Raw genomic sequence first — 16,023 nt, 5'->3', positions numbered from 1 at the left:
CAACATCAATCAGAAACCATCCAGGTTCAGGGACATCTTTTACCTTTACAAAACAGCCTTTTATTGACTTTAGTGCGTCCTTCTATTTCTGTCTTGTCTTATATGTCCTTTATAACTGTAACACAGTTGTGGAATCTTATTTCTTTTTAACTTGGTCATTTTAGATTGCTTGATTTGGCTGTCTTTAAATGAGTTTAATTTGTGTTCAACCATGTGAAGCACTTTGTAACTGTTTTACGAAGTGTAGCATAAATAAAGTTTATGATTATGTGATGAAAGTATTGCTAGATTTTATTTACGTTAGGACTAGGGCTGGGCAATAAAACATAAGAATGTAACAAATGTTCAATAAATATATAATAGAATTCATTTGAATCACAAATTAGCACTTATTTTTCTAACAAGATATTTATTTTATAGAGGAAAAGGAACTGAAAAAAGATTTTACTTCATTTTACTGTTGCATATTTGTTGAAAAAAAGATTTTATCATAATTGTTTTGAATGTTTTACCTCATATCAATTAACCATCTGGTTTCTTCAACTTTCACTCGGACGCAAAAATCAGCCTTTAAACTTGACAGAAACAATGATTTGACATTTATCGTTATATTTATCGATACTGAATGATCATGATAACATTTTTTTTTTAGCCATATTGCCCAGCCCCAGTTGGGACCAGACAGTATGAGGACAAAGGACAAGAGAGACAATTACAAGGACTTCAGAAAGCCTACATGCAGCCTCCACAGAATGAATAAGAAAACAAGCGGCAAAAACTAAATTCACACAGAGAATGTGTTTATTTCTGCAGCCTTCCAGTCCTGGAATACAAACTCAAAACATGTGACAACGCACCAGTAATTTAATAATATGATAAAAGTTGCACTGAAAAAAAAAGTGAAAAAGAAATGTATCCAAAATACAAATTTGAAGTAATTGAAATGCACTTTAAAAAAAGCAAATTAAGATTGTATTTATCTACATTAAAAATACATTCAGAATGAACCAATCATAAACGAGAGCACAGCTTTAAAAACTAATTTAAAAGCAATAAAATGTGTTTACAAATGCATTTTAAAAGAAATATAAACTCAGAGGAGCGCTGGTTTGACTTCATGTGTCTGTTGGGATCATCTTTTGTAAAGTGACACTTTTGCCGTCGCACACGTTCTAGTTGTCAGAGCGCTAATAGTTCCAGGAACACACACTGTCACCGATACTTCCCTCCGTCAGTTCTTCCAGGTGTAGCTGTAGTTGTTCATGCTGATGTGAGTCAGAGCGGTCTTGCCCAGGCTAGAGGGCTGCTGAAGCTGCTGGATGGAAGCAGGATGAAGACCACAACCAGACAGGTCCACCGACCCACCAGTATCCTGCAAACACACAGACAGCTGGAGTCAGTGCATGTTTAGTGAATTACCACTAGGTGATGTAATAGAGACATATCATACCACTGCATTCCTACCAACAGACAAAAACACAGATCAGTGTTCAGATTTATGCTTTGGAGAGGAAGGACCGACACCGAAAGTTATCTGAGCTACTTCATTTTCTGTGCCGTGTTGTTTTCTAATGCCATTTATACTCAAATAATACACTAAATTGAAACCATGAGGCTAAATTAATCAAATACTGAAGCATAACTTGTGTTTAAACCGCAGTTTTAGAAGCCCAAAACTGAGCTCAATAGAAGCTTTGAAACTGTTTATGATTCAGGTAGAAAGAAATAGTGAAGACAGTAATTTGGGTTTAAACAATGGGAAGATACAGGTCTGAACAGCTTCCTGGGCCGTACAGCATAAGCTGGCTTTGTATAAAATGTGAGGAAGCTCAGATGAAATTAATGTTTGTGCCAAGTGTTGATAAAATAATAAGTAAATAAATGAGAATGCTATTGAGAAATATCTGAAATTGGCAATTTACAACCACCTTATAGACGGTGCCTAACTTCAGATCATCGGTGTACTGTCAAGTCTCGCCTGATGTCAATTTCAGATATGATTGTCAGAGCCCTGATCTCAACATCATCCAGTCTGTCTGGGATTACATGAAGAGAGAGAAACAACTGAGGCTGCCTAAATCCACTGAAGGACTGTTGGGAGGGAACCTAGAAGAATCGATGCTGTTTTGAAGGCAAAGGCTGGTCACAGCACATATTATTGGCAAATCGCTTCGCATTTTCTCAAATTGACGAATATAATCTAATAACATCTACATTTCTGAAAGCATTCTTGCGTTACAGCATTTCTTTCACGCCTGCCTAAAAACCTTTGCACAGTACTGTATGTGGCCGTCTTACCTGTTGCTCGGCGGTGTGTGTGTTCATGACAGCAGTAGGTGTGTGTGTGTAAAGAGCAGCTGAGAAGTTTCCTTTCTGTGCAGACCGAAGGAGGGTTGTGATGGTGTAGAGAGAGGAGGGGAGGATAGGCCCTGAAGGAAACGGAAAAATAAATAAAACATTTCAGTTAATTACATTAAAAACTGCACTAATGCCCTCAAACGGCAGCATAGCCTTCTGCCATCTTTGGGTTCAGTTGAAATATTAAACATGGGCTGCAAATATTTATGAATATTTATAGATTCAAGATCCTGCAGTTTTGTACCTGTGACCTCCAGACTGCTGATGTTCTGGAAGGTGGAACCAACCTGGGTCTTCACATTCACGCTGCGGGCCTGAAAAACAATCTCAATCAGACGGCTGTGTGTGTGTGTGTGTGTGTGTGTGTGTGTGTGTGTGTGTGTGTGTGTGTTCACTGCGTGTATATGGCGCGCGTTTGCCGCCATACCTTCAGCGTGTGCATTGCAGCTCCTCTGAAAGCGATGGGAGCCAGCAGCGTCGGAGGTAAGCCAGCCTGGGAACCGGCTGAAGCCACCACACTCCTACAGTTGATGAGGAAGTTGATGAGGGTGAAAGTGTGTGAGCCCTCCACACACACCACAGACTCCGGCTTGTGGTCCAGCGACACAGCGTGACCTTCCTTACGACTACGCCAATGGTCAAGGAGCTGTGACTGGTTGTTGTGTTGCATGAAACTGGGCGTAAAGCTATCTGCAGGAGCCTGAGCAAAGCGGAACGAAACACAAACAGGACAGCTGACAGTGTCAGAGAGGATACAGTTGTATGGAGATGCTGTCTGGCTTCTTGATTTTGTCCTGGACTCCCATCTCCTTTAGCCAGGAGAAGCTGCCGTCTTCATCTTCGTCGTAGCCATCATTCCCTCCTTCATCACTTGCCCGACAGTCCTCGCCCTCTTTCAGCTCAGAACACCTGCAAGTAAAATGATTACAATGATAATAAATGTCAACTCCACCAAAATCATCATTATTAGACCTGAGGTTTGGCTCATACAGCATGCAAATACGGTTCTTCTTTAGCTCGTGCATTCAGTATAGTCCTCCTCCCAGATGATGCAGGTTGATTGATCTCGTAGTATGGTAATCTACTGAGTGGACAGCAAATCTGAATACTCACTAGTAAGGCTGAACGATTAATTGTAGGGCTGCAGCTAACGATGATTTTAGTATTCAAAGCTTCGATAGATTATTTCAACGATTCATCGATGCGTCGTTTAAGAAGTACTTTTGCTTGGTGGCGGCGCTCCCCGACACCCAGTTAATGGATGACTGTGACGTTACAACTCGCGGGCCAGAAAGGAGAACAACAAACGCACGTGTGCACATTTTCAGCTGAGGACTGCGGCTTACTTTGGCTCGCCTTCAACTAAACAATCAATCAGGATTTCAGTTAATTGCTAAAGTTGCCGTTACCTTTCTGTGGTCCGCTGGCAGAACACCTTTCTGTTCAGCTGCCGTCGTGCTGTTGCCAAGGCGACATAAGTTTTGTTTTTGTCCGTGCGAAACACTGTGCTGTATAGTTACATGGATTAAACGAAGCATCGATGCAAAGAATTTGTTGAAGCATTTTATTAAATAGATTTTATCTGGAAGGTTTTATCGATTTAATTGATAAACCGTTTCAGCCCTAATTAATTGCATTTGCGATATCGCGATGTGATAAAATTAAGATTTTCTAATCGCAAAGGCTGCGTTTACACTCTGGTCACATGACACCCAAGAGTAAAGCAGTCTGCAGACGAAGCAACTTGGCACGTTACGCTGTACCTTGACTTGTTGTTGCACAATGGCCTTAAGTTTGACAGAAGCTGACACTACAGAAACTTTAGTGTTACACAGGGAATGAAAGCAGTAACTTGGTGGGTGAAATCGTCGGGCCATCCGCCGCTTTGACAGACAGGAAAAATGCACAACATGCACGTGTAGTAAGGCAAGCAAATTGTGGCGATCGGCGCCTATGTCTCACACACACGGCCACCAGTCAGCTCAGGAAATATCTGCCCAGAAGAGGCCCAGTCTGTCCCGAGTTACAGCCAGTGCACTGCTTACCGGCATCGGAGGCTAATTACTAAGCCAAGACTTGACTCTAAAATTATCTTTCTCATATTATTAAAATTTGATACTTCTTCTCCACCATGGCTGCATCACCCAATTTCATTATAACACAAATCGCAATATTGGTAAAAAAAATAATCTTAATTAGATTATTTTCCTAATTCGTTCAGCCCTACTCACTAGCCACAATGTTGGACCCTGCAGTGCAAGTGAACAGTGGAGAGAGAATGAAATGAAAACACACTTACTCCTGCGCTTTCTCCTTGGGCTCTTCCTCCTCTCCCTGGGACTCTGTCAGGTTCTGTTGCTCCCTGCTCTTCCTCCTCTCCTCCACTAGAGGGAGACTGAACTCTATACCTAAACAGATACACAATATGTATGTAAGAGCTGGCAATGTCTCAATGTCTTAATGATGCTGGCACTCTTCTGATCAATCTTTAACATTATTTTTTTTCTTTTTTGTTTAAGTAAAATGCATTTTGGTTGGTTACTTGTATTTTCTATTTGACATTTGCCTTTGTAGAAATTTAGCAGTCATGCTCAGGGTCCACTTTATAGAACATAACATTAGTTCATTACAGAACAACTGAGAACACGGCAGCCTTAAATTAAGAAGCAAAATAATCAAAATGAATTATAAAAACAGATAACATGAGACAGAGAGGCGCTCCTGAGCTACATTTTTCAGCTATGTCTCTGTGAACATAAGGTGTAGGATTTTGAATGTGTGAAACATTTTGATGACTCCTAGCCTTAGGATTAGTGCCGTGAAAAGAAGCGACCTTGGTTAAGACTCACCCTCGGCCTTCATTGCCTCTCTGAACCCTCTGGTCGTAGGAGAAATGAAGGCAGTGATGCTGCTAGAGCCCCCAAGACCTGCTGCCCTGAACAACACTGTAAACTGACAGAACAGAAAAGTTTTGTGGTCATTAAAACTGCGGTGAAAATGCCCTTCAGTGGTAGTATCAAAAAATACACCACGGCAGACAGCAACGCACGCTACTACCTCATTGTATCGTTATTTAATAAAACATAACCTAAAACCCACAAACACTTACCTGATAAGAGCAGAGATAGAAGTAAGGACACAGTCTGGACTTCAACAGATTGTAGAGAGACGACAGACTGACTGACCTAAAGAACACAGAGAGAAAAGGTTAATATATCAAATGTTTCAAAAACAAACCTGCACTAAATTATGTGTTTGATATACGTTAGAAACTAATGTGTTGAAACAAAGTTGAAAGAATTTTATGAAGTTCTACGGAAGCATTGATGATCTAGCGGTATCTCCGCCGTTGTCGTGTTGTTGCAGTGTTATTAATGCTGCAGGTGAAACTAATGTCAGACACTGCACTAGATTATGTAACTTTCTGAAACAGACAAGCCGCCATTCACGTTCACTTTTACTGTGATTGGTCAGCTGTGTGACGGTGAGAAAGGAGCAAGAGTTTGAACTTCTCTCTCTAGCTCTCTTTTCCTTCTTAACACAACCAGTTCTGTCACCTTTAATGTTAACACGCGAGTGACACACTACAAATGTTTTCCAGGAGAGGGGGAATGAAAACGCGCACCCGTTACCACATATTTAAACTATGTCTATTAATGCAAAACTAAAAGACATCATGAAATAAAAGTGTCTCCCTTTTGGGTTCTGAGGACAAGTGATTTACAGAGCAGATGTTTCTGCTGTAGCTGACAAAAAAAAAAAATTGCAATTTGTGTCTGAAACCAGTATCTCCAGCCTCACCATTCACTCATGAGACTTTGCTGCAGTGCTGTATCTTGAGCCCATGGGGTGCTCTTCCCAGTAAAGTTCCTCTCAGCGTTGATCCTGGGGAACAGAGAGATCCAGGGTAGGGAGGGGTGCTGCCAGTACACCAGACTCTGCTGGAAGGCACAACGAAGCTCCGAGCAGGACCTGGGATCCTGCAAGTCGGGGGCGGAGATCATCCACTGAGTGAGTGACTCAACATGACACGACACATGAAAAAGAGATTATCACAGTAATGTTTACCTGCAGACTGTGCGGCAGAGTGCTGAACTGAGCTCTGCAGTGCTGGCTGAGCCCCAGAGCTTCCTCCTGGGCTTTGGGATGCTGTGCCCAGGACAAGGAGAGCGGGGAGGTGAAGAGGAGGCGAGTCTTCAGGCTCCAGTCTGCCGGGTACTCTGTGCACATGGGAGGAGCTATGGACGCGGGAGCGATGGCCTGAGGACTCTGGGAAGAGAGATGGAAGGGGATTTTTTTAACACGTTTTTGGACGAGGAGAACGAGAGACAGGCATGAGAAATAAAAGCACAGAAAAAAATCCTACCTTAAGAAGTGGACTTTTAACGTCTTCCTCCTCTTCTTCAAACAGAGAGTCATCTTCGCTGAAAGTGACACTCTCCTACATCAGAGGACAGACAAACTCACATTGAGGAAAAATAAAGCCTTTAAAGAACACACATATATTTCCATCTGCTAGACACATGGGCGTCATTTATACTGAAAGCATTTGTTAAAGAGGTTCCAAAAAATAGCCTGCAACAAGAAATGTTGAAGAACAAATGAAAATGCTTTGAGAAAGGTTCATTAGCACAATAAGGAAACATGCAATGCAAATTAAATATAGAAGAAACAAATGTGCATTGTCCTTATTACAGATTACTGCAATATTTTTATATTTTGAATTGTCACCTGCCAACTGAATTTTCTGTTTCCTTATATATAAATAAATAACAAAAACACATGTAGGTACAGAAAATGCAAAATCCTGAATGCAGGAAACTAAGTGTTTAATGCTCGAAATAGTCTGGGAGAGGACTCATATTTCAGAATTGAATATTTCTTAAAACTAGTGTTAAAATATCTTCTTGGTCCCTGTGAACCCAATATTGATTGTGCATCATCACGTCTGAAAAGCAACGAGTAGGGCTGCAACTAACGATTACTTTTATTATGGATTAATCTGTTGATCATTTTGACGATTAATTGATTAGTTGTTTGTTCTATAAAATGTCAGAAAATGTTCCCCCCCCCCCCAAGCCCAAGATGACATCTACAAATGTCTTGTTTTGTTTACAACCCAAATACAACCCAAATATATTCAGTTTACCGTCATAGAGAAGGAAATAAACCAGGAAATATTCAAATTTAAGAGCTGGAATCAGAGAGTTTGGAGATTGTTTCTTCAATCGATTATCAAAATTGTTGGCGATTAATTTAATAGTTGACAACTAATCGATTAAAATAAAAGTGTATCTTTCCACAATAATCTGAGCCCTTAACGTTATGTCCTCACCACTTTCCAACACAAAGACTCTTTACACAATTATAATTTCATGTGTAGGTATTATTAGAGCCAACCTTCCTGGAAGTATCTCGGTGCTGGTGTTTTTCCACCTGGGTCAGTCTGAGAGGTAAAACTCCTCGACACTCTGTGGACATGTCCTCATCTCCCTCCGTCAAAGTTTTCTTCACCTTGTATCTGTCAGCCGCTTCTGCGTTTCCGTCGTCGTTGTAAACGAGGCATTTCTTTCTCGGACTGTAAGTATTTTCAATATTTGCGAACGGGTTTCTGCGTTTTATCCCGCCTCCGGAGCGACTCTGGGGGTTGAACAGCGGCCCCGGGGAGAACGGCCGAACGCTGTCCGGGGATGAGGCGCTTTGTCCGGGGCTGCCGGTGGATCCGTGGCCGGAGAAGACACCGGCTTCGCTTCGGGCTCTTTTCCTCCTCATTCGCATAATTTCAGCCGGTCGCTTGAAGCTGGGTGAATAGCCTGCCTGTTGAGACATACTGAAGAGTAATAGTTTGCCAAAAATACCAGAAATTAAACGACAAAATGTTAAAAACACAGGACGCGCTGGTATTTTGTTGTTGCGCCTTCCTCACTGTACAAATTTGGCGCGTAGTGTGGTGACGTCAAGAGTACCGCTAGTGTTGCATTTTGGGAAATAGAGTCAGATTATGACTTAGGCCATAAAATCACATCACATATCTTTCTTAAATTTGGAAATTAAATGTAATGTCTAGTGCTTTACACACTCTATGGTCTATTCTGGTTTACTATAAAACCTATGAATTGATAAGAGCAGGAATACGTCACTTTCCACGGCCACGCCCCCTTTTGGGGGAAAACAAGCCTGTGAAAGGGCTAGCACCAAATTTTAAAAAAACTATTGGCACCATGCCTAAAGCTGTTGCTTACACAACAATAAAACACGTAGTTTACACATTTCTTTACTTCCCTAAAGAAAAAGAGACATATGTGGCTTCAGTCCATCACCAGAGAAGAGGAAAATGGTCAACAGCCTGTGGGACCCGGCCGTCAATAGAGTAGCCTACCCTTCTGTGGCAAACACTTCATCACAGCTTTCTTAATAATGTGAGTAAATGACATGTGTGCCGATTGTTTCTGTAGATCAATGAGAATCAGAAAAGAGTCTTAGTGATGGTAAGTAAAGATTTTACAGTTAAAAGATGTGGCCCTACAATGAAACACCTGCTTTTAGACTGGACATTGGTTTAAAAGTCAGTCCACAGACCCCTGCGAGCAAAGGGTAGATTATTGTAATGATAGTAATTTACATAAATTGAGCTGACCTATCTTCTATTAATGTACCTTACACTAACACACACCTGTTTTGTACTTCTTGGCTTGTACGCACAACTGCTATCAGTGGTTCAGTGCGATGTAGGCCTAAATGACATTGGACAGACTACCAAAACAGCTAAATAAAGTGTCTTAAAGACAGAAAAAGATTGTATTTCTGATATGACTAGTATCAGAAATACATTAGATTCAATAATGTAGTTATTATGTCAGGGTGTTGATGGGGGCAGACGGAAAGGACGCTCATCAACCATTATTTCTTTAATTGTTTCTAAAGAATAACGGCGGTTGGATATAACATAACATAATTGTTTACCTGACTGGCCTTATGACTTGGGCTCCTATACTGTATAAAGCAATTCTATGTTTTTATAAGCCTACATTCTATTAAAGACCTCAGAATTTGTCCCCAAAAAGGGGTGGGGGCATGACGCAGGGGCAAAGTACCCAGATGTGCTGCTCTCATCTATAATAACTGTACAAATGTTCATGGCTTTTACAATATATCATGTACTTGGTGTTGAAAATGACTATGAAAAGCTACTTCTCATTATTATGTATTTCTTAATATTTTCAATTTAATTAATTAACACATTATATTTTTAAATATAATTAATAAACAAAAAGCTGGAACTTTTCTAAAACAACTAGATAAAATATGTTCTTCTTAAGTCTATGCTGTTGTTTTCTCTAATGTCTATGGTTTATAGGTAATTTACCCTATATTGAAACCTTTACACTTTGTTTTAATTTTTAATATTGCTAAAACCTATGTATTTTTTTAAATACAACTTTTTTGTTCAGTATTGAAGCAGAATTTTTTTAATTTATTTACATTTATATGTACAGTATGTATTGTTATTGCATCTAAAGTAATACAAGAGGTTAAAGTTCTAGGTTTGTTTTTTCTTGGTATTAATGACATCCATTCCTTCAGCTAAATGTAAAAAAGTTATCTTATTGCAGTGATAATTAGGCATAACAAGTTTACAAGAGTCCCAAACCATTGCATGCTCAACTGACACCATGATTCATAGCCTAACTGCACACAAAGCTTTGGTTTTGTAGCAGGCCTTCATCTCAAACATAAATAAATAAATAAATCTGTTGTCTGTCATGGATTTTGCCATCAACACCTCTATCCCTCTGTCACAGTGATTAATAGAACATTATGTAAATTTAGGCTCCCTGTTAATTTCTCCCTCGTTTGTCATTAGTGTGGGTCATCAATCACATCTGAATCTCAGCCATGCACCAAATGATGGCTGCTGTTGGGAAATCGATTATTGTATCCGTTGGTAGGCTAGTAGAGACAAAACTAGTGCCTTAAGCGACAAAAGTGGGATTCAGTTTTGAATTGATGGCTACTGTCCTTATGCAGGGCTGCTGAAATGTTGTTATGACCTTGACCCCCAAATGAACACGCATTAGGCCCCATTTGATAAGATTTAGTCCAAGCGACCCACAAGGGAAGACATTATTTTTTGGTCTTCTGTACAGATAACAACAATAAAAATGCCTAAACTCCTAATGGGATGCTGAGTGAACTCTATGAACTCTATGAACAACCTGTGTCAGGTGAGGAGAGTAGGCAGGTGAGGTAGAATCTAGAAGTTTTTTAATTGTATATGATCAATGGGGCGTTCCTCCATCTCTTCCGGTCACAGAGTGATTTACAGCCCATCCCAGGACGCTGTCACTTTTCCCTCCACCTTACTCTCCATTCCTCAATCCCACATGGAAGTGGAAAGTTTATGACCAGCATTACCAACTTCTGTGACACAATGAATGCAGATCGCCAGGTATGCAAAAAGATCCTTTCCCAGGTGTATTGTAAGCGAGGACAGAAGGTGTGATGTGGATGAGAACTTGAGGCCAAATGCAGAAGACAGGGTTGACTAGCACTGTTGTATTTCTAGCTGTACTAAACAAGTATGTTGTGAGTTTGTGTAGTTTTGTAATAAATCACTGGAATTACTTTAGTTTCATTTTGTGCACCTGGTCTGCAAATATGTGGCAAGAACATTTCAACATTTCAGCTTCATTCCTGTGACATATACTGTAAGGCATATAATGAGTAATACTATCACACTATAATGAGTGTCAATAGTGTTACTGGTAGCAGACAGATGTTGCCATTCATTGCATTAGTGCATTTTGGATGTGAGATAAACTGTTAACATGCTGAGCTGCATGTTGTATGTAAGAGAGCTATGTGATGCATTTTGAAAAAGTGAACTCCTAGAGGAATGTAAGTTAGTAATTGTAAAACAAAAACCTATTCTACATTGGACAGAATGCAGTTAGACCATTAGATGTCACTGTTCACAAAGGATTATTGACTATCTTTCTAGCCATCATTCACTAGTTCAAACATGGCCATTTTCTCTCACATACAAACTCAAACATTTCACTGTCCCATGTTCACATCCCAAACGATAAAAATCGTAGAATAAAATCATTTTGTGTTGAAACCCTAACCCCAAGATTAACTGTAAAAATGTATAATGGAGGAGATCAGAGGAATAAAGGACAGGTCTGCAAGTTTAATAAAACTACATTTAGATCATTTATCTTTTCAAAGTGATATGTGCAATTGAGACCAATTTAACATCCAAAACACTCAAGCACAGTTGGCTATATTGGCCCATCCCTGCATGAACATGGCTATTCATCTTTAGGATTTAAAATACGTATTTTGCAGTTTACGTTTTTGGACACGTGTCCTTTAGCTGAATGTTTGTTGTTATGTTAAGGAGAAACGCTTGTCTGACTTAGTCTTTAAGATAATTTCTGTGGATCCTCTGACTTATAATGTTGCAAACATTATTAATAAAGAAAACAACATTCAAATATCAAATACTATAATACCTTACCAGCTAAACCTAGAGGAATATATCAAATATTCTATCATATCTGCCTCAAACTAAATGTGAAGTGACCTGTAACAAGTACCTGTTTACTCCCTCTCCCAATTTCCCTAATAAGGAGGACAGCCAATCACCAAACATCAAATTAGTTCCTGAAACTGGCTTGATTTAGGTGAACAGCGAACATCATGTATGCTTTTATTGTTGTCACACCATAAAACTACGTGACATTAACAAATCTTTGACAACAAAAGCAAACTTGTATTCAGTGTAATGGAGTAGCCTCCTTAATGCAAGCAAATTCAGAGTTAAATGGACTAGACATGGAAAATACTGGCTTGAGTTTTTTTTTTTTCAGTTTAGAAAAATCATGGGACGCTTTAAACCTCACTCATGATTCTCCTATGCGAGCTCTTAAAACACCTATAATTGACATGGCTGGATGACGTTTAATCCCAAAAGGCCCCAACCTTATCAACAAAGTTTGTTTGAGCATACATTTTTATCAATTTACCATGAAGCATGAGGCCATGACAAGCTCTCTGCATTGTTTCCTCTCAATGACAATCGAGCCTTATTGAGCCATATTGAGTTAATCCGGGCTAGCTCGTCCACAGCGTTAATCTCAGCACAACATTTGGGATGCAATCTGTGTCTATTAAAAGCATCCTCTGGCTTATTCTGTAGTGATGTTCTCGCTTTTGGTTTCTCTACAATGTGAGCTTGTCAGGTCAATGGATAATGCTTCAAACCTTGACATGGAGGTGGTGTCTTACACTTTTTGTAAAGGCTGGAGTTTGCTAAACATTAACTGGTTTGTAGTGTCAGTCTGTGGACAGTGACAGAAATACAGTAGTTTTGTGAAGAAATAAAAAAAGAGAGCTTGAAACCCTGCCTAGACTCTCATCTCAGCACAGCAAAGTTACGAAAACTTTTCAGACACAGCAGAACCCTCAATTCTGATGATGAAAATGTACGAGAGGGGAATTCAGAAGCTGTTGCACCACACTGAAGCGCCTCCGTTGAAGCTGTAGCCTTCACCTTCTGGAACCGACAAGATTCACGCCCTCTTCTCGCAGTGATTGGCCAGCTGTGAGGAGGTGTGAGAGTAGGCAGGGTTTGAACCTTTTTTTCATTCAACACAAGCAATATCTCTTAGAAGAGTGATTGGCCCAATCCCAATGTCCTATCCTCTAAGCCCTAAGCCCTGAACCCTCACAGACTTTACTGACGTCACTTGGAAAGTGATTATGTTTAAGAGGCTACAAGGGCTCAAAATGCTGTAAACGGGAATGGGACAGACCTGTGCCACTTTATCACGTTACCTTGACGACGCTGAAACACGTTGCACACTTTTTATTTTATGTTTTCGCTTTATTTTTAAGTCCTGCAGGGTCTCTCCCCACAGAGTGGAGGAGAGGTAGCCTAAATGTCAATATATATTTGTAATTAATCAATACACTATTGTTGGTCAAATAGCATCATTAAGCAAAAACTAAAACAAATTGTTGAATAAACTAAGTGTGTAATAAGGTGACTGCATTCCTCTGACTTCATGTGTTCTACAGTGGGTACGGAAAGTATTCAGACCCCTTTAAATTTTTCACTCTTTGTTTCATTGCAGCCATTTTCCAAAAATCAAAAAAGTTCATTTTATTTCTCAGTAATGTACACTCAGCACGCCATCTTGACAGAAAAAAACAGAAATGTAGAAATTTTTGCAAATTTATTAAAAAAGAAAAACTGAAATATCACATGGTCATAAGTATTCAGACCCTTTGCTCAGTATTTAGTAGAAGCACCCTTTTGATCTAATACAGCCATGAGTCGTTTTGGGAAAGATGCAACAAGTTTTTCACATCTGGATTTGGGTATCCTCTGCCATTCCTCCTTGCAGATCCTCTCCAGTTCTGTCAGGTTGGATGGTAAACGTTGATGGACAGCCATTTTCAGGTCTCTCCAGAGATGCTCAATTGGGTTTAAGTCAGGGCTCTGGCTGGGCCATTCAAGAACAAAGGTAAAAAGGTAAACCTTCGGCCCAGTCTGAGGTCCAGAGCGCTCTGGAAAAGGTTTTCGTCCAGGATATCCCTGTACTTGGCCGCATTCATCTTTCCCTCGATTGCAACCAGTCGTCCTGTCCCTGCAGCTGAAAAACACCCCCACAGCATGATGCTGCCACCACCATGCTTCACTGTTGAGACTGTATTGGACAGGTGATGAGCAGAGCCTGGTTTTCTCCACACATACCGCTTAGAATTAAGGCCACAAAGTTCTATCTTGGTCTCATCAGACCAGAGGATCTTATTTATCACCATCTTGGAGTCCTTCAGGTGTTTTTTAGCAAACTCCATGCGGGCTTTCATGTGTCTTGCACTGAGGAGAGGCTTCCGTCGGGCCACTCTGCCATAAAGCCCCGACTGGTGGATTGCTGCAGTGATGGTTGACTTACTACAACTTTCTCCCATCTCCCGACTGCATCTCTGGAGCTCAGCCACAGTGACCTTTGGGTTCTTCTTTACCTCTCTCACCAAGGCTCTTCTCCCCCGATAGCTCAGTTTGGCCGGACGGCCAGCTCTAGGAAGGGTTCTGGTCGTCCCAAACGTCTTCCATTTGAGGATTATGTTCTCTTAGGAACCTTAAGTGCAGCAGAAATTTTTTTGTAACCTTGGCCAGATCTGTGCCTTGCCACAATTCTGTCTCTGAGCTCTTCAGGCAGTTCCTTTGACCTCACGATTCTCATTTGCTCTGACATGCACTGTGAGCTGTAAGGTCTTATATAGACAGGTGTGTGGCTTTCCTAATCAAGTCCAATCAGTATAATCAAACACAGCTGGACTCAAATGAAGGTGTAGAACCATCTCAAGGATGATCAGAAGAAATAGACAGCACCTGAGTTAAATATGAGTGTCACGGCAAAGGGTCTGAATACTTATGACCATGTGATATTTCAGTTTTTCTTTTTTAATAAATTTGCAAAAATTTCTACATTTCTGTTTTTTTCTGTCAAGATGGGGTGCTGAGTGTACATTACTGAGAAATAAAATGAACTTTTTTGATTTTTTGAAAATGGCTGCAATGAAACAAAGAGTGAAAAATTTAAAGGGGTCTGAATACTTTCCGTACCCACTGTATGCAGCATCTTAAGTTAAGAAAACTTTCAACAATATAAACATCAGCGTAGGTGTCGATTGTTGTTTGTTTACTGTTTTCTTCTTCTCTTATAATGCGGATTTGCCGTGATACTTTTCTGTCTTCCGGGCTTCCCCTGATAACCCCCGTGTTTTACGTCATACCGCTATGAACTGTGGGCAATTCCCTCAGCCAAAGTCTGCAGAAATGCGGACTTACAAAAAGGGTCTAAAAAGGGCTCAAAATGTCTGCGAGAGAGCCCTCGCGCACTTGATGATTTGACAGTGGGACAGCCCTAAGCCCTCACGGACTTCCCGGGAACGTGCCTCAAAGTCTGTGAGTCTGTGAGGGGGGACATTGGGATTGGGCCATTGTATGAAATCATGAGCTGTTGTTCCAATTTGTAAATTTGTTTGTCTGTATAATTGGAGCCTTTTCTCAACACTTTCTAGTGTGGTTGTAAAGAGCAGCTTTAAATACTTTTGCCTAAACGGTCAGAGGACACTTCATATGTTATAGTTGGAGCATACCGCCCCCTTTGCTTGGTGGGAAATACACCGTGGCCCTCCAGTCTTGCCTTGATGTGCACAGTGAACAGGTCCACAAACTCAAGTCAGCGTTTACTAAAACCTCTGCTGGAGGGGGTTTGTCACCTGAGTCTTGGAGGTGTTGCTGTTGAGCATTAAGCATGAGAACCTACAGATTATTTTGGTGTCTGTTTGCTTAGTTGCTGAACCCTGTGCACTCTTTGCCTGCAGTAGATCAGCTTTTTATAAGGTGTTCTCACTGTCTGGCTGCAACCACTTCACCTTTATTTAGCAACCAATGTGTGTGTGTGTTTGTGTACGTGTAAAAAGGCAAGCTAGGGCTTGTCTGTTTGCCCGTAGAACTTCCTCCAGTTTCAGGAATAGCAGTGGATGAAATGTGTACGTGTGTGTGTGGTGTCTGGAGGTGGTGTGGTACAGATACAGGTGGCAGAGTGCAGGAGATATAAAAAAACAAATCAGACGACCAGTAAC

General features: G+C 40.6%; 1 protein-coding gene across 1 annotated transcript; it reads right to left on the bottom strand.

Moving 5' to 3' along the window:
* Positions 1-779: 779 nt before the first annotated feature.
* On the bottom strand, positions 780-8,287 carry LOC119900672 (protein downstream neighbor of son homolog). The gene is made up of 12 exons (XM_038715839.1): positions 7,759-8,287; positions 6,725-6,799; positions 6,427-6,627; positions 6,160-6,338; positions 5,468-5,543; positions 5,208-5,310; positions 4,658-4,766; positions 3,115-3,267; positions 2,786-2,984; positions 2,603-2,672; positions 2,299-2,429; positions 780-1,372 (listed from the first exon to the last, which is right to left on the bottom strand). The coding sequence occupies exons 1-12, from the start codon at positions 8,185-8,187 to the stop codon at positions 1,232-1,234; spliced, it is 1,866 nt and encodes a 621-aa protein (XP_038571767.1). The 5' UTR covers positions 8,188-8,287; the 3' UTR covers positions 780-1,231.
* Between the last annotated feature and the right edge of the window lie 7,736 nt (positions 8,288-16,023).

This window comes from Micropterus salmoides, unplaced genomic scaffold (assembly GCF_014851395.1).
Source record: "Micropterus salmoides isolate LMB-PRFRI ecotype aquatic unplaced genomic scaffold, ASM1485139v1 Ms_hic_scaffold_1, whole genome shotgun sequence".
Classification (NCBI taxonomy): Eukaryota; Metazoa; Chordata; class Actinopteri; order Centrarchiformes; family Centrarchidae; genus Micropterus; species Micropterus salmoides.
This window is presented reverse-complemented; position numbering and strand designations above follow the sequence as displayed.